The sequence below is a fragment of the Dendrobates tinctorius genome, unplaced genomic scaffold, assembly GCF_039654945.1.
Source record: "Dendrobates tinctorius isolate UK_male_01 unplaced genomic scaffold, ASM3965494v1 ptg000019l, whole genome shotgun sequence".
Lineage (NCBI taxonomy): Eukaryota > Metazoa > Chordata > Amphibia > Anura > Dendrobatidae > Dendrobates > Dendrobates tinctorius.
The window spans coordinates 63,683,833-63,703,025 of NW_027361687.1; the positions used below are offsets into that span (position 1 = coordinate 63,683,833).

General features: G+C 48.6%; 1 protein-coding gene across 3 annotated transcripts in view; it reads left to right on the forward strand.

Moving 5' to 3' along the window:
- The window catches only part of LOC141083008 (uncharacterized), a 354,683-nt gene that overhangs the window by 101,598 nt on the left and 233,892 nt on the right, over window positions 1–19,193 (forward strand). For 2 of the 3 annotated variants that reach the window (XM_073567147.1, XM_073567146.1), the window contains exon 2: window positions 8,665–11,851. The exons of the other annotated variant lie outside the window; for it this stretch is intronic. In XM_073567147.1, the coding sequence (XP_073423248.1) occupies window positions 8,673–10,997 (2,325 nt within the window). In that variant the 5' untranslated portion in view covers window positions 8,665–8,672 and the 3' untranslated portion in view covers window positions 10,998–11,851. Of the gene's footprint in view, window positions 1–8,664; window positions 11,852–19,193 lie in introns of those variants that run through there. 3 annotated transcript variants of the gene reach the window in all.

Below are 19,193 nucleotides of genomic sequence, written 5' to 3' on the forward strand. Positions count from 1 at the left end.
TAGCTTCAATTTGGCCGTGATAACAGCCGTTACATGGTACTGAGAGAGGAGCGTGCACGTACACCGCTGTATGGTGTATGTAAAATTGTCAAGCTCCGTGTTTTTGCATACGGACTGACACACGCTGTCTCGCTCTAGCTTTGAATGTAATCAAACAGCAAATATACTAAACTGTTTGAAAAACGGACAAAACTATAAGGTGTAGGTCTGTAAGAATGGACAAACTCCTCGACTTTTCCTTACAGAGTCACACACTTAGCTTCAATTTGGCCATGATAACAGCCGTTACACGGTACTGAGAGAGGAGCGTGCACGTACACCGCTGTACGGTGTATGTAAAATTGTCAAGCTCCGTGTTTTTGTATACGGACTGACACACGCTGTCTCTCTCTAGTTTTGAATGTAATCAAACAGCAAATATACTAAACTGTATGAAAAACGGACAAAACTATAAGGTGTAGGTCTGTAAGAACGGACAAATGCCTCGACTTTTCCTTACAGAGTCACACACGTAGATCGCTTCAATTTGGCCGTGATAACAGCCATTACACGGTACTGTGTGAGGAGCGTACACCGCTGTACGGTGTGTGAAAAAGTGATCGCTCACTACCTCACCAGGACAAAACAATACAATTTTGATTGCTTTTAAAAAAGCAGTTTGAACACCAGTGTGCACACAGCAATGCAGCTAGACTTAAAAGGCAGGCTAATCACCACCAGCGCTGCTGCACAAAAGCAAAAATCTTCACCTTTCACTGCACAGTAACTACAGTGAAAAGCGGTAGCAGCAGAAGCAGTTTTTTTTTTTCTTTTTGCCTTCCTAACGCTCTCCCTACAGAATCAGCAGCTGCAGCAGCTCTCCCTATTCTGAGATCAGCATGAGTAACATGGCGGTCGGTGTTCCCGCCCTTTTATACCCCCTGTGACACCACACAAAGCAAGCCAATCACTTGCATGGCCTTCTCCAAGATGGTGGTGACCGCTGCCTATGTCATCACGTTGCCCACAGTGTCCGTTCTTCCTGATTGTCTGACAAAGGGCGCTAAAGCATCTTTTGAAACGCGACTTTGGCGCTAAAGTCGCCGACCTCGTGGCCGACCTCACGCTAAGGTCGGGTTTCGCTTCATGAAACCCGACTTTGGCGAAAGTCGGCGACTTTTGAATTTTTTCGACCCGTTTCGCTCAACTCTACCTATTACCTTTGCTGGAACTGCAGGTTTCGGTTCCCCAATGTATTTCAGGGTAGTTGAAGTCCCCCATAATAATGACTTCTCCTTGGGTCGCAGCTTCATCTATTTGCTTTATGAGGAATATTCTCTGTTGCTTCCATTATTTTTGGAGACTTACAACAAACCACTATCAGTAATTTATTATTTTTTCCCCCTCCCCTTATCTCCACCCACAGGGACTCTACATTTTCATTAGATTCACAAATATTATCACGCAGGATGGGTTTTAAGGATGATTTTACATATAAACACACACACCCCCTCGCTTATTTGTACGGTCATTTCTGAACAGACTATAGCCCTGTAAATTAACCGCTCAGTCATGTCTCTCGTCCAGCCATGTCTCGGATATCCCCACCATGTCATAATTATGTTCCAGCAAAATTAATTCTAATTCCTCGATTTTGTTGGCGAGGCTTCTGGCATTAGTTTACATGCACTTTATGTATCTCTCTGTATCTCTATTCTTTCTTAAATTATTAACTGTTCTAACCCCACCCCCAATTTCATTATTTGTGCCCAGGTCTCTATCTGCACTGTCTTCCCCTCCAATAAAATGAGTACCCTCCCCCCCAGTTCCAAGTTTAAACACTCCTCCAACCTTCTAGCCATTTTCTCCCCCAGCACAGCTGCACCCTCCCCATTGAGGTGCAGCCCGTCCCTAACATAGAACCTGTAGCCAACTGAGAAGTCGGCTCAGTTCTCCAGGAACCCAAACCCCTCCTTCCTACATCAATTCTTGAGCCACTTAACTTCCCTAATCTCCTGTTGCCTCTCTGGCGTGGCACGTGGTACAGGAAGTATTTCCGAAAATACCACCTTGGAGGCCCTTGCTTTAAGCTTGCAGCCTATTTCCCTGAAATCATCTTTAAGGACCTTCCACCTACCTCTAACTTTGTCATTTGTGTCAATGTGCACCAAGACCGCTGGATCCTCACCAGCCCCTCCCAGTAATCTGTTAACCCGATCAGTGATGTGTCGGACTCTAGCGCCAGGTAGGCAGCACACCGTTCGACGATCCCTGTCTTTGTGACAGATTGCCCTATCTGTTCCCCTAATAACTGAGTCCCCCACCACCAGAACCTGTCTGGCCTGCCCTGCTCTCCTATTTCCCCCTTACTGGAGCTGACACTCCTCCGGTTTTCAGAGGACATGCCTTGCTGCAGCAGTGCTACCCCTGCACTGACACTCCCCTCATCTGCCAACTTAGCAAACTTGTTGGGTTATGCCAGATCAGGACCAGCCTGCCTGGCACTCTTCCCTCTACCCCACCTTCTAACTGTCACCCAGCTTGCTGCTTCACTGTCCTGCAGCTCCAACCTAGCATCCCCCCCTCATCTATCCCATTGAGCGTCTGCTTAGTGAGTAGAAGACTCCTTTTCATATTGTCTATGGATCTCAGTGTTGCCAGCTGCACATTTAGAGCTAATATTTGGCCTTCCAAATGCACAACGTGCTCACATCTCGCACAGCAGTATGCACCCTCAACCGGCTGGTCAAGGATTGCATACATGCAGCAAGATGAACACTGGATGGCATTGGCAATAGTGGAGCACATCCTAATGGGGATTGCACCAGACAAAAAGATAAGTTAAATTGAATAAAAAGTATTAATAAAATATAACAGTAATTAAGTAAAACCTCCCTTGGAAACTCCCTGAATCCAAAGTCACTGAATCACAAGTCACACACCTACCAAAGTTCGCACTTATGCTCAGGTCACACTCAGCTCGTTCTCACTTGCTCAGGCAGAAGATTTAAACAAATTTTTTTTCCCTTCACCAGCAAACCACTCTGCTGCTCAATGCACTTCCAAACGGACTTGAGCCCCAACCAGCTGCCACTTATAAACCCTTAGTTTTGAACCCCCACCCTTAATTAACCCCTTGTGAATATAGCTACACCTTAAGATTTAAATGCAATATAGTTAACCCTTAAAAACACAGATAGCAAAATAAGAGATTAACCCTGTAGAGAAAAAATAGGTTAAACAAGCCCCCCAAAATTGAACGGGTAGAAAAGCACTCAGCAACCCACAATTTAACAACTCATACCAATTCATACAAGTATTTGTTAAAGGTTTTCCAAATACCTCTTCACTGAATCACAAGTCACACACTTACCACAGTTCGCACTTATGCTCAGGTCACACTCAGCTCGTTCACACTCGCTCAGGCAGAAGATTTTAAAGAGATTTTTTTTTTACCTTCACCAGAAAACCACTCTGCTGCTCAATTCACTTCCAAAAGTTGGAAGGAGTAGTGGAGTCCTCTGGAGTGGTAGAATCCGGTGGCATCGTAGGAAGCTGTACTCTCTGGAACATCTTCCTCGGGGCCCCTGGGCCCCTGTTCTGCACTTTCCTCATCTTCTTCTTCTTGTTTTATAGCAGGAACTGGCTCAAAGGTCTGTGGTATCTCTTACACTTCTCATCACGCCTGCCTTTCTAGAAAACACCAGCGATTGTCTAAACGCTGAGTCTAACATCATGTCCTCACTATATCTGAAACTGAACCTGTTAAAGACTGAACTACTTGTGTTTCCTCCTGCTACTAATGTACTTATATCCGACATTGCCACTTCCTTGTGTGGTTCCACTATTATGCCACAGCAACATGCCCGCTGTCTTGGGGTCATTCTAGACTCCGAGCTTTCCTTTGCCCCCCCACATACGATCACTGGCTCGCTCTAGTTATCGGCACCTCAAAAACATTTCTAGAATTTGACCTTTTCTTACTTTTGACTTCGCAAAAACTCTTACTGCTTCTCTTATTCATTCTCGTCTCAACTATTGTAACTCTCTTCTAATCGGTCTCCCTCTTACCAAACTCTCCCCCCTCCAATCTGTCTTGAATGCTGCAGCCAGGGTCATATTCCTCGCCAATCGTTACACCGATGCCTCTACCTTGTGCCAGTCATTACACTGGCTACCCATCCACTCCGGAATCTAGTACAAACTTATTACCCTCACCCACAAAGCTCTACATGGCTCAGCACCACCTTACATCTCCTCCCTTGTTTCAGTATACCATACCACCCTACCCGCGCCCTCCATTCTGCTGATGACCTGAGGTTAGCATCCTCAATAATCAGAACCTCCCACTCCCGTCTCCAAAACTATACACGTGCTGCGCCAATTCTTTGGAATGCACTTCCCAGGTCAATACGATTAGTCCCCAATTCCCACAATTTTAAGCATGCCCTGAAAACGCATTTATTCAGACTGGCCTACCGCCTCAGCACATTAACCTAATCTATCCCTGTGTGGCACAGTCAAAAGTTTTACCATAACCAGGTTCCCCGCATCATGTGACTTGCCCCCAGAGGCCATGGGGTACTCGGTGCCGGGCCCGTTGATTTCTATGGGAGATGTCACAGTGGCAGTGACCCGGTCCGTGGCCTCAGGCGGTCAATGTAAAAGGGGTAGAGTGATGGGGATAAAGTTGTTGAGATGATTTGTGACGCCACCTGTGGTTTCTGGTCAGTTTGACCAGCGCTGCAGGGTTGCTCCTCTGGGACAGATGGTTTGGTGCAGCTATGATGTTGAAGCTCCCCACAGGTGGAGCTGTAGTCCCAGGGCAGTGTAGATGAGGTTGGCAAGTGGGGTGATGGTGTAAAGAAGTAGATGTAGCATGGTAGCTGCCCTCGTCTTTGGCCTGACAGCTGGTGGAACTGCTGCCTGTGGCACAGCAGGTATAGCAACTTGTACCAGGGGGTGCTTTACTTCCGTGGATGTGGCCTGCTTGGCCTTGGTGGGTACAAATACCACGGTGGGAACTGCCTCTGCCGGTGGAACATAAGCCTTGTCCTTTTTGTATGCCGCTATGAACTCCTCCGGGATGCGGCACACATTCAGAACATACCAGCCGTGTAGCCCCTCGTGACGGGTGAAGGTGACGTAATCTCCCTTGTATAGATCACGAGCGGGGTGTCCCCTCCGGAGGTGGGACTCTACATCCCTGCGGCTGACGAAGAGGTCGGAGATCCTCTGGGGGTCCGCAATGAAACCGAACCCCCTTTCCAAGTTAAAGTTCAGGACCTGACCCCACCCTGCCAAGCCCCGGGGACCATAGTGCCCGGTGCGGGCCTTTTGTTTCCGGTCAAGATCAGGACCCAGCACTGCTAGTCTCCATTCCTCCCGCTGCTCTGCTGCCAGCTGGCGGATAGTCTGCTGGTAGTAATGCTCTTCCTCCTCCACCTCTTGGGGCCGGCCTCTACCCACAGCGGACAGGGGCACCACTGCCAGGGGTTCGGGTGTTTCCCCCCAGGGACTAGTATCCCAGTCCCAGACTAGGTCCAGCATGACCTGCCCGGACATTGGAGTGGACGGGAACTCTGAGGTCTCCCCAGCTGCAGGGGTGGCGGTCATACCTGACGCTTCCTGACGGTGCTTCGGCTCCGGTGCAGGCACTGGATGGCAGCCGGTGGAAGCAGTGGTTGCTGGAGCTGCCTGGTCAGCGGGCGGCGACTGGAGTGGAGCAGGTGCTGGTTCAGGGTCTGCTGAGGCCACTGAAGGGACCTGTGCTGCCGTGCCAGGTCCAGGCAAGATCACAGTCTCTGCCTCACCTTTAGCACCTGGGTCCTCAGGTAATTCCTCCTAGCAGGCAGCACCCAGCGGCGGCAGCAGCGTGGAAGTGGTGACAGGCGCTGCCGATGGCATAGCAGTGGCCGCGAGTTTCGCAGGTGCTGCCTGGGGTGGAACTGGTGCAACGGCGGCGGGGACCGGTGGTGGAGGCACCGTTTCTGCAGGCCCCTCCTGGGTGCGCTGCCGATCCAAGGTCCGCAGAGCTTCCTGCTTCAGCCGCAGTCTGCGGTTCAGCATGGCGATTTCTTCCTCCAGCTGCTGGCGGTCCATCACAGAAGCAGGGTCGGAGCCTTCGACTGGTGCGCCAGGGAAGACAGGCTCCTCTTCCTCGTGCTCTTCATGCCTCCGTCTTTCCATCATGGCGTCCTGGCGTTCTTGCTTCTCTCTGGGCTCCTTTCCCGCCACCGGACTTTGCTCCTCCGTTCTGGGGCGGCGTCTTCTTCTTCTTCCTCTATAACAAGCGAGTATACGAACCCCTCTGGGGGTGGGCCATGTTCTTGTTGCATAGAAATTCAGGCAGGGGAGGCCCAGGACAGTTTGTGCTCTTTTCTTAGTGCCACCCATGTTGTCACGCCCTTCTTCACCGCGCCGGCGGCCATTTTGAGAGTCCATTTTACAGTCTATCATTTTGGTTATTTTGCACATTTTCAACAATTTTAAGTGCAATAAATCTTCAGGACCCGGTGGTACCGGGCTTCGTCATCCTGTTTGTGATGCCAAAATTGACTCGCCCCCAGAGGCCATGGGGTACTCAGTGCCGGGCCCGTTGATTTCTATGGGAGATGTCACAGTGGCAGTGGCCTCAGGCGGTCAATGTAAAAGGGGTAGAGTGATGGGGATAAAATTGTTGAGATGATTCGTGACACCACCTGTGGTTTCTGGTCAGTTTGACCAGAGCTGCAGGGTGTTAGGCGTCTGGTTTCTGCATCTGCTCTGCAGGAATCCAGAGCCTCACATTCTGCGGTCTCCTGCTGCCCATCTACTACAGAGAAGATTACTTTGCAGCAGACCGCTCCAGAGACTAAGTTCCTTTGTGCTCCTTCTGGGCATGCTAACGAGACGATCTCCCATTGGAGATCGGGAGTCATGTGCCCAGGTCCTGTTCCAGATCTCATTGGTCCATCTCGGAGATCTGGAAGGTCCCGCACGGCTATAAAAAGCGCGCATGGCCGTTCCGCCATGTGCTAGTATAGATTATATTGCTATGTGTGAATGCTGACGGATGCATGATTCTGGTGACTGACTGACTCATTTGAAACCCCTTCCCTCTGATAATACGCATGTGGATAGGGAATTAGTTTATCAGTCAGTGCCAGTCAGTGGCAAGCCTTAAGCCACTGTGCTCACCGCACCGCTACGCTAGCGTCCAACATCGCGCTTGCTTTCTGACTTTGTCGTTGAGCGGCAGTGTCCTACGTCGCGCTGCAGTTGCAGTCCTCCTTGGAAGCGATGCTGCACACACGGTAGATCTAGAGGGACGCAGCTCCTCTGTCTTGGGTCCTGCTCCTGTGACCAGATACCATGTGTGCATCTACTTGAAGCCTGTGTCACGAACAGGTTCAGCGTTTTGCATGTTTTTTGTTGCGGTTGTGTGTGAACAGAGACTGCTCTGTGCACTCCGGGTGAAGTTTAACCCGTGTGCATCATACCGTCATATTGCTTGTCTGCCACCACTTAGCAGCAGTTATACCACCTACTGCACGATGGACCCCGAGCGGCGAATGCACTTTATTATTATTTTATTTAGTGTGTTCCACCGTTCCTAACACAGGGTTGCTTCTCTGGGACAGATGGTTTGGTGCAGCAATGATGTTGAAGCTCCCCACAGGTGGAGCTGTGGTCCCAGGGTAGTGTAGATAAGGTTGGCAAGTGGGGAGATGGTGTAAAGAAGTAGATGTTGTAGAGCCGGGTGCAAGGCGCAAGAATAAGTCAAGGACACAAGGGCATGTAGTCCCAAGGCTTTACTCACAGTCTGGTGCACACAGATGCCCGCTTCGGTGCCGTGTCCTCCAGGTCAGGGGCTCAGCCAACTCCCAGGCAAGGTAAAGTACACCTTTCCAGCACTCCTCCAACATGTGCCTTCTCTGAACGTCTCCAACCTAGCGCCTAATCTGAAGTACTTGTAGTTGCGTATTAAACTCAAGTTCCTCCTTCTTGATGTTACTTAGAACTCTACTTGTACAGCAGACAGCTGTAGCCTGCTTCGGGGACTCCTTGCTATCATGTCCCAGCTCACCCACGTTGCTGTTGTGCCCCCAAGTCTTAGATGGGAATAAAGTGGTGACGACTTCTATTCCTCTGGTTTCTGCTGCAGGAACATTAGTATCCATACAACCTCGGGGACCGGACCACGGCCATGCGCTTCAAACTTGAGGAAGGGCTCTGCTCTGACCCTAGTCCTTAGTTCTCTTCTTCTCCTTACATTCCGTACTAAACTATCTTCCTTCTGAAGAATCAGGTTTTCTATGGCTCTTTCCTGTGCCAGCAGCTCCAGGTCACAGGAGTCTGCTGCTGCACTTCCTTCACTCCATCCCTCTCAGGGGATCTTCTCTCACAGACTGACCTTTTCCTAATAGTCCAGTCAAAATACGAAAAAAAAATGCTTTACCCTGAACAAATTCCAAGAAAGCGTTTTATTGTTTTTTTTGGTAGTATTACATGTAGGGAAAAACATACTGAAAGTTTACCAAGATAGGGTTACCACAAAGGGTCCAAACGTGACGTCAAAGAATATGGCCGCCAAAGCTGTAAAATGTTAAATGCGACTCGCCTTTCAGTGTCTATCATATTTCTTTTACAATTACTACTATTATTATATTTATTATGTAACGATTTATTTATCTTCTTTTACAGAGCTGAGAATGATGGAAAGTCAAGAAACTTGCCCCTTATGCAGCCATAAAATAGAAGATGACGGAGAAAGAGTGTTGATTGGTGCGAAAGAAGCTGAAGGGATCAATAAAGCCAGTATTGAGAGGGGCGTTAGTACTGTGGTAGCTGCTGGAGCAGTGGTGCACAAGAGATGTCATATGAACTACATAAACAAGAAGCAAATAGACTTGCATAAGAAAGCTACTTCCGTTCATAGTTCACCTGCCAAGAGAGGTACACGGGTGTCTACTGGATCCTATGATAGCACGACGCAGTGTTTGTTCTGTGGACAAGAAGTGGTGAAGACAAGATCTAGTAGTGATTTCGATGACTATAGCTTTGTTAAAATGGATGGATTTGTAAGGTCCATCTTGTCACATTGCAAACAGCGTATTGATGACTGGGCAATCACCATTCAAGGGAGAATCGCGTACTTTGGGAAGGACTTACATGCTGCAGACTGTCTGTATCATCGTTCATGTGACATTAGCTTCCGGACAAATTACGGAATTCCTATGCGTCATGGTGGTGGATCTACTACAAAGAAACCGCGGAAGGTAGGGAGGCTGATGAACATGGACCAAGAGCAAGCGTTCTTGAGAATGTGTGCATTTCTCGAGGACAATGATGAAGAGCAACTGACTGTCACAGATCTTGCAAAGAAAATGACGGAGTATCTTCTAGAAGGAGACAGTGCTGCCTATAGTAATAGATGGCTGAGGTATAGGCTGGAGGAGAGGTATGGCGATTCGCTATTCATAGCAGAATGTGAAGGGTTGCCTAACATTGTAACATTCCGTGAAAAGACCAGAATAATCCTGAGGGACTATTTCCGTAGTCAGGAAACGGATGAAGAAGCCCAGAAGAGAGCCATCATAGAGACAGCGGCCAAACTAATCAAGAGCGATATCAAGTCTATGATCCCATCTTCCACCGATGAATATCCGAAGACTTCTTCGCTTGAATGTCAGTCTGCCTTAGATTGTCTCCCCCTGAGTTTGCTTTGCTTGCTTGAAACCCTCTTCGTCGGAAAGGACATTCACAGGAAGGTCGCAAGCATTGGACAATCAGTTGTTCAGACTGTACGTCCCAGGGCTGTAGTAGCTCCATTGCAGCTTGGGTTAGCAGTCCAGCTCCATCATCATTTCAGGTCTCGATTTCTTGTAGACAGTCTCTCAGCCATGGGATATTGTTCATCATATTCAGAAGTTCAGCGATTCGAGGAAAACGCTGCCGCTTCTGTTGGCCAGGATGTACTCGGTGGTACCATAGACAGACTGGATACGGCACTGCTGTTCGCTGCGGACAACGTTGATCATAATATCATCACGTTAGATGGGAAGGGGACTTTCCACGGCATGGGGATGGTAGCTACTGTGACTCCAGGAAGGAAAGTCAGCCGCACTGTTCTCAGACGGAAGACTGCGGACTTGGAGATAGTTGAACAAAGCAGAGTTGATGTAAGGGAATACCGTTTCGCAAAACACACTCGCCGAAACATAAAATTCAAAGTACTTTGCGACCATCCCGGTTTTGCAGACCTGTTGCAAGAACTTGAGCAGTTGTATGCTTGGACACTGACAGGGGAGAGTGACTTGAATTCGGTCATCACTTCTACCTGCCTTAGTGAAATTGTCCACCTCTTGTCCACCAAAAGAAACGGATTATCCACTCACTCTCACACCAGTAAACTATGGCTGAATTACCAACAGATGGTTGGAGTTGCAAGGGAGCTTATCGAGGCCGATCGTACAGGATCCTGGCTGATGCACCTTCATGCTGTAGCCGAATGTTTGCCCATTATTGCAGCTGCTGGGCATGGGAATTATGTGAAGGCCGCCTACCTTTACCTCCAGTCTATGACCACTCTGGAAGATGATATGCCATCAGCTTTCCATAGATTTATAAATGGCTTGCATGTTGTAAGGCGGACTGATCAGTACTGGGCAGGCCTGGGTTGTGACCTAGTCATCGAGCAAGCTCTGATGCGCTCCCTAAAAACTGCAGGAGGACTCACCAGAGGAAGTGGAATGTCCGAACATCAGAGGGCCTTGTGGACTCTGTCTGTGCCAGTGTCCTCTTCCTACGGTGATGCAATGCAGGGTTTCACTCGCCAGAGCTTTGTCACCAGTGAACAACACAAGGAGGCAAGAACGTCAAGGACGAGAAGAGATCTTGAAGACCTGGAGAAAATTGCAGATAAACTCGAGACCTTTTCACCTTTCTCTGATGAAGTGTCTCTTCGCAACATTATCACCGGTGTCAATACAAATAAGGATGCGAATGTCCATAACCTGTTCACCATAGTGAAATAGTGGCAACAATGGAGGGTCAATCACTGTTTTCAGTTAAGTACAAGCGGTCAATGAAAGCCAAGACCCTGGCATCCAATGAGGCTATTGACGTTGCTAAGGACAAAACAATATACCCCGCTCTTTTGTTCTACTCTCTGCAAAAAAGTTGGTTTAGCCAAAATCTTTGCTACACCTGAATGACTGCCACCGACCTCCTCTGCAACGAAGTATCATGCTCTTCGGAGTTACCTCCAAGTGATGCTTTGGATGGACAATGGTGAGGCCATGGACACTACAGAATGGGGATGGGAATTGCAGAACAACAGTCTAGTTCCAGTGATGATGGATACTTCACCCGCGCCAGAAACACTTCTGAAAATAATTCACTGCAATTGTTCTCGTGGTTGTAGTACACTTCGGTGCACTTGCAAAAGACATGGACTTACCTGTTCACGGGTATGCGGACCATGTCAAGAAGGGCATTGTCACAATATGAGTGAGGAAGCAGTGTCTGATGTTGAAAATAGTAACTATTGACCTGACACGCTTATTCAGTGATGAAGTAGGTCTTAAAATGCACTTTGTATTAATTCTATAATTTCTAGAAATGTACGTATATGTCATGACGTTATTGATGACGTCATGACCTCGCCTGTCCATGTAGTTAGTATAAAACTTTGTATAAAAATTGTTATATGAAAATATATAGTATACAAAATGCAAACTCTTCTGTTAACCTAAAGCTACAGCTTTGAAATAGGGAAATATTCGTTGTTTTTAGTGCGATGGCTGTCATCGTCTTACGAAGTCATAGATAGGACCTTTGTGGTGATCAATTTTTGGAAAACTTTTAATATGTTGTTCCCCACATATAATAGTAATAAAAAAAATCATAAAACGCTTTCTTGGAATTTGTTCCGGGTTAAACCGTATTTTGACTGGACTATAATATTCTCCCACTCTCTTGAGCAGTCTAAGCTCCACCCACCTCCCAGCACTCTTCGTGTTCCAAGCAGGGAGCCACAAAGGTTGCTCTGCTACACTACTATGTTGTGTGTGTGGGATGTGAGTGTTGGAGTGTGGTCAGCTGTCTCCAACTTACCTGGATAGTGGGGTACCACACCTCAGGAGGAGGTGCAGTACCTCTGTGGCGACTGAACCCTCAGGGGCTCCACATACGTTCCCACATGCTTTATGCATCCATTAGCCCTCTGTGTCTGTACTGTTACACACTTAACATTATGGCTGATCCATACAATCAGGGCAATTGTTACCACACACCTTTCGTGCCTACCTTTTTCCTCATAGATTGTAAGCTTGGAAGCAGGGCCCTCATTCCTCTTGGTATCTGTTATGATCTATGTGATTATTGTTATGCTGTAATGTCTATTGTCTGTTCAAGTCTCCTCTGAAATGTAAAGTGCTGTGGAATATGTCGGCGCTATAGAACTAAAATTTATTATTATTATTACTCTTGTACTGGATCTTTAGACACGCAAAGCCGAAGCATGTTTTGATGAACTACTCGAGTAGTAGAGTTTTTGTCTCCTTCAGATTGAATCTCATACACAGGGCCTTCGGAGCTGACTCATCTTTTTACCCGATATGGGCCTCTTTCCCAGCGATTTTCCAGTTTGTCCCGAGGACGTTTTTCTTGCACTAAGACGCGGTCTCCGACTTGAAGATCTGTTGCCCGCGGTGGAGTTCTCTCAGCATTCTACAACTCCCGGAGTCCGGTCTGTACTAATCTATGCAGGGTCTGCAGCTGATGTCGATGTTCCCGGACCCATGAGGACAACCCTACCCGTGAGCAGTCCTCCTCTGGATCTAACTCTAACTTGGTGATCCCTTTTCCATCTCGACCAAACAGGAGTGAGTAGGGAGTGTAACCCGTGGAACTGTGCAGTTGATTGTTATAGACCCAGACCAATTCTGAAATAAATTTAGGCCACCGGGCCTTCCGATCTTCCTCCAAAGTTCTCAGCATTTGGATCAACGTACGATTAAAAAGTTCACAGGCACCATTACCCTGAGATTGATACGGTGGAGTCTGAGATTTGTCAATTCAGTACATGCGATGTAATTCCTCCATTACCTTTCCTAGGAAGCAGGCTCCCTGATTGAATGAATCTGTTTTGGACAGCCATAAATTTGAATAAAATTCTTGCAGATGGCATATGCAGCTGATTCCGCAGTTTGATCTCTGGTAGGGGTCACGACAGCAAATTTTGTAAAATGGTCTACCATTACTAAGGCTATATGCACACAGTGCGGATTCTGCTGCGGGTCCGTAGCGTTTCTGGCCCTGCGGGTCTGCAGAAGTTTCTGCTGCATTGTACAGTACCATTGTTTTCAATGGTTAAACAAAAAACGCTGTGCACATGGTGCGGATTATTCCGCGTGGATTTGCTGCGGGTTACAATCCGCAGCATGTCAATTCTTTGTGCGGAATCCGCTGCGCTTTCACACCTTATCCATTATGAGGTGTGAAACTGCAGGGCTAAACCGCAGGCTAAACCGCAGGTAAACTGCAGGACTTTTGACCTGTGGATTTACCTGTGGTTTTTTACAAATCTGCGGGGACAAATCCGCAGCTCTCAAAAGCAGGTGTGCACATAGCCTAAGCAATGGCCATATCCTTGGAGAGCCGGCCGGATAGTCAGATAGTCTATCATCAATAACTTCAGGGGAGCGGATGTTACTATGGATTGTGTCGGAGCTTTTTGCTGTGGTGGTTCAGCCAGTTCACAAGTCTGGCAAGCTTTACAAGTCTCTTCAACTACCAACTTCAGCTGTGGATGGTAAATGAATCGCTGCAACCACTGAAAAGTCTTTTCCTGGCCAAAGTGTACTCCTTTTTCATGGGTCTCGGTGGAAATTTCAGATAACAGAGTCTCTGGGACTATGATCTGCCAGGTGACCCCCAGTTCCGTCTGAACTTGCACTTTCCGATAAAGCAGACAATTTTTCATCTTTAGGCGTTCCCACTGTTGAAGAATCCGCAGAGTTTCTGGAGAAAGAGTGTCCCTCTCTGCTAGACTGAGAAGTCTCTTTGAAGTTACACACCGTCTCAATAGAGCAAGCTCTCCATCTTCTTGTTGCAACCAGATTCATTCATCTCGGGAATGCCCTAAAATGCCTCCCGGGGCCTGTGTTTGAACCTGGTCCTGCGTTGCCACCACTGTCCTAGTGGGCTCTAGAAACCTGGGAATCTCCTCACTTTCCAGTTCCTCATCTCTATTCCGTCCAGATTCCCTAAGTCTTACTCTAGATAGGGCATCAGCATGAATGTTCTCTACTCCCCTCTTGTACACGATTTTATATAGAAACTTCGCCATTCTGGCCACCCATTGTTGCTCCTAGGCCCTCAGCTTTGCATTGTCCAGATGAGCCAAGGGATTGTTATCGGTGCATAATAGAACTTCAGACGCGGACAAATATTCTGCAAACCTCTCCATCATGGCCCACACCAACGCGAGCAGCTCCAACTTGAAGCAACTGTAATTGTCCAGATTACGCTCGGAATCGTGAAGGGACCGACTTGCATAAGCGGTCACCATCTCTCTCCTGCCCTGTATCTGCGACAACACAGCCCAAGTCTATGCAAAACTCCCGTCGGTGTGGAGAATAAACGGTTGAGAAAAGTTTGCATGAGCCAACACAGGAGCTTCCGTCAATGCCTTCTTCAGGTCTTGAAAGGCTTCCTCCTGATATTCTTTCCAGCAAATATTCCAGTTCTTTGTACCTGACTTTGTTCCTTTCAACAGTTCCTGTAGCGGTCTGGCCCGGCAAGCAAAGTTTTTCACAAAGCGGCAGTAATACCCAGGCAGTCCTAGAAATGCTCGAACCTCCTTCACTGTCTCTGGAATGAGCCAGTCCTGTATCGCAGCGATCTTCGCTCGAGAGGGTTTTCCTCCTTCAGCAGACACAACATGACCCGGGTACTCAATCTGGGTGCGGAACAGATGACATTTTTGAGGTTTCACCTTCAATCCGTGTTTCTGCAAGCGACTCAACACTTGTTCCAGACATTGTAGGTGTTCCTCAAAGAAAGCAGCGTAGACTATGATATCATCTAAATAAATAAGCTTGGCTTCGAAATTCAGATCACCCAGACACCTTTCCATGAGACGTTGAAAAGTTCCGGGGGCATTAGAGAAGCCGAATGACTTTCGGTTGAATTCGAATTAGGCTCATGGGCAGAATAAAGGCAGTCTTTGCTCAATCCCGTTCTGACATCGGTACTTGCCAATAGCCGCTGGCGAGATCTAATGTCGAAAAGAATTCAGCCTTCTCGAGTGCAGACAGAGACTCTTCAATCATGGGTAGAGGATATGAATCTTTCATGGTACAGGTGTTAAATTTCGGATAATCCACACAAAAACACAGTCACGTCTTTCTTCCGTACCAAAACTATTGGAGCAGTCCAGGGACTCTGACTCTCTCGGATGACACCTCTCTGCAACATCTGACCCAGCATTCTCTTCACCTCCTGATATAATTGTGGTGGAATTTGTCGATAGCGTTCTCTTATGGGCGCTATACTTTCTCGTGTAGATGTGGGGGACACTTAGGTGGTGTAGTGTCCGGCGCAGGGGATGTAGCAGTGCCAGGCAAACGGACGCAGGAAGGAATGGAGGACACCAGGGCATGTAGTTCCAAAGCTTTACTCACAGTCAGTAGTGCCAGCTTCTGTGCCATGTCCTCCGGGTCCGGGACTCAGTCAACCTTCAGGCAAGATGGAAAGCTCCTTTCCACATGCCGCCAACTTATGTGCCTTTCCTGAACGTCTCCTCTATAGTGCCTTTAAGTATGAAGTTCTCCAGTACTGTGGTACTCTGGAGTTCCTCCTGACAGATGTTCCCAAGAACTCTACTTGCACGGCAGACAGCTGTAGCCTGGTTTGGGGACTCTCTACTCCTAAGTCCCGGCTCTCTATCTGTGTTGCTGTGCCCTCAAGTCTTAGATGAGAGTAGTGCATTTACAGCCTACTACTCCACCAGTTTCTGCTGCAGAACCATTAGTGTCCATACAACCTCGGGGACCGGGCCCTGGCCTTGTGCTTAGAACTTCTATGCAGGGTTCTTCCTCTAACCCACGTCCTCTGTGTTCCCATTTACTCCTACGTTCCGTACTTGTCTTTCCCTTCTATGGAAGCTCAGGTTTCAGTTCTACGTCTTTCTCCTTCTTTCCTTTCCTTTCCTTTCCAGTGCCAGCTGGCTCAGGTCACTGAGGCAGCTGCAGCACTCCTTCCTCCATCCCTTCTTCCAGGGATCCCCACTCCTCCCGAGTTGCTTCCTTCCTCACTGACCTCCTGTCAGACTGACCTGTAATCCTAAACCATCCCACTCTTTTATGTATATTCTGAACTCCACCCACCTCCCAGCATGTCTAGTGTTCCAAGCAGGGAACCACCTAAAGTGCTCTGCTTCTCTCTAAGCAAGGAGCCGCAATGTGGTTGTGCTGAACTACGCTATTGTGTGGGGTGCGAGTGTTGGAGTGTGGTCAGGAGCCCCCAACTTACCTGGATGGTGGGGCACCACACCTTAGAGAGAGAGGAAGGTGCAGTACCTCTGTGGCGACTGAGCTCAGGGGCGCCACATACCCCCCCATTAAACACAGCACGTCCGTGGGCTGTAAGGCAAACAAAGTTGACAATACAGGAACATACAAATTTTTTATTTTTTTTTTGCAATGCTGAATAAACATTTCTTATACTATACTTCCCAATATGAGAGGCACTCATTCTTAAACGTTGCAAACAGTTATTAATTAACTACCTAAACTACCTATAATTCTAAGTCAAAAAGTGCAATTTTTCATACTATACGTAATTCTAAGTGCTATTATCTGTGACTCACTATCACTTCAGTATTCTTCATCTTTCTTTCTCTAGTACACATTTCTTCTTCTCTTTCTAGTGCACATTTTCTACTTTCTTTCAAGTGACACCCGTGATACCTGGTTCACCATTTACATTTTCAGCTCTTTATTAAAATCTCTCATCTCTGTATCAAAATATTTCTCATTCTATATAAAAGCTATCATAAAACACATTATCAAATACTTCACATTAAAATTTTCAACAATTATTCTTGTAAGTGCTGGACACAGCTCCCAGCCGGGATCTCTTGTAGTGTCCTTTGATTGGAGTCATGCTCCAATGGGGTAGACTCAATCTTCGCAAGGTGTCCATATGTAAAACCAAGAGAGGGCACCTAAAGAGGTGCAACTATTTACAAGTAAAAGTTTTTGGATCACTCCAAGTTCATGATCGCTAGTTCAATACGAAGGCTGCCAACAACACAGGGCAACACTGGAAAAACAAAAGCTAACCATGATGGTCAAAAATAAAACAAGAGGCACAACGGTGCAAACAAACCCTCCTGTGTCACGAGAGTTACTGCAAATTGTTAGTGTTGGTCCCCTCCTGGGGTTCTGGAAGCTGTTGCTGATGTACTGCTACCAGATGAAATACTTTGGGTGTCTTCATCCTGCTGGTTACTTGCTAGTCCCGGTGTGTTGGTGTGTGGCCTGGCACCGAGGGATGCCGCAGCTTGTCGGCGCTGATAAGCGATTATACGGGGGTTTGGTAGCCAAGGGATCCCGAGATCACTATCCCAAAGCGACTGAGACTCATCCAATCCCCGAAGATGCCGAATCGTGCGCGCTTGTTCCAGCCGTACCCTTCTCAGTAGGGACCTCATCCACCTCCCCATTTCCGACTGTCCCGGGCCCCCAGCTGACTCCTCCAACTGTCCCATTTCGAGTTCCCGCAAGCCTGCCTCTAACAATGTGAAGTCGGGGGGCAACCCATTAGGAGGGCCGGGGTATATACCTGGTGCTTCCTGGCGGTGCGGTCCCTGTTCCGATGCAGGCATAGCGGCGATGGACGTTGCTTGGCGGAACACCGGGGACGGCGGTGGAGCCTCCGGCGGCTCCGGATCCACGGGGCTCTCTGTAGGGACCTGTGCAGCCGCGTCAGGTCCAGGCGGGAGCTCCTTTTCCTCTGCTTCAGCTCCCGATGCTGTGTACAAATCCTCCGGTAGTAGCAGCAGGGAGGGAACACAGTACGCTGCCGGTGGCATGGCAGTGGCTCCAGGCTCCACAGGGTCTGCCGGGAAGAAGTCCGCTGCAGCAGCGACAGGTACCGGTGTCGCGAGTACCGCACGTGTAGGCTCATCCTGGATGCGCTGCAGATTCAAGGTCCATAGCGTTTCCTGCCGCAGTTGCAGGCGGCGCGTCAGCTGGGAAATTTCATCCTCCAGCTGCTGACGGTTCATCTCTGCTACAGGGTCGGAGCCTTCAGCCATGGCGCCAGGGAGATCCGCTTCCCCACGCTCCGCAGGCCTCCTTCCCTCTCTCTCCAAGATGGTGTTCTAGCGTTCTTCTCCCTCCTCTCTCGGCCCCTTTCCCGCCACTGGCTTCTGCCTCTCCTTCCGGGGGCGGCGTCTTCTTCCAGCGCCTCCATACCAAGCCAGTATATGAACCCTTCGGGGGGTGGGCCATGTTGCTGTTACATAGTAATTCAGGCAGGGGAGGCCCAAGACTCTTCGCTGTCTTTTCCTAGGACCTCCCATCTCTTCACGCCCTTCTTCTCCACGACAACGGCCATTTTTAAGGTTCATTTCACAGTCTATTAAACTGGGTCTTCTGCACATTCTCAAAAGTTCTAAGTCCAACAAATCTTAGGCGCACAGAACCCGATGGCATCGGGTCTCGTCATCCTGTTCGTGACGCCAAAGTTAGGTCACCCTCCCAGGGCTGTGGGGTACTCGGTACCGGGCCGGTGTCAGTGGGATATGTCAGAGCAGCGGTGACCCGGACCGTGACCCTGGCCGCCCAAGCAATGGGGAGATATGTTAACGGTGAATAGTTTGTGATGCCACCTGTGGTGTTCGGCAAGGGAGGTGTTAAGCTGACGCTGCAGACAGATCCTCCGGGACAGATGGTATGGTGCAGCAATGATGGTATAGCCCTCCACAGGCAGGGCTGTTGTCCCAGGGCAGAGTAGATGTGGGAGACACTTAGGTGGCGTAGTGTCCAGCGCAGGGGATGTAGCAGTGCCAGGCAAATGGACGCAGGAAGGAATGGAGGACACCAGGGCATGTAGCGCCAAAGCTTTACTCACAGTCAGTAGTGCCCGCTTCTGTGCCGTGTCCTCCGGGTCCGGGACTCAGTCAACCTCCAGGCAAGATGGAAAGCTCCCTTCCACAC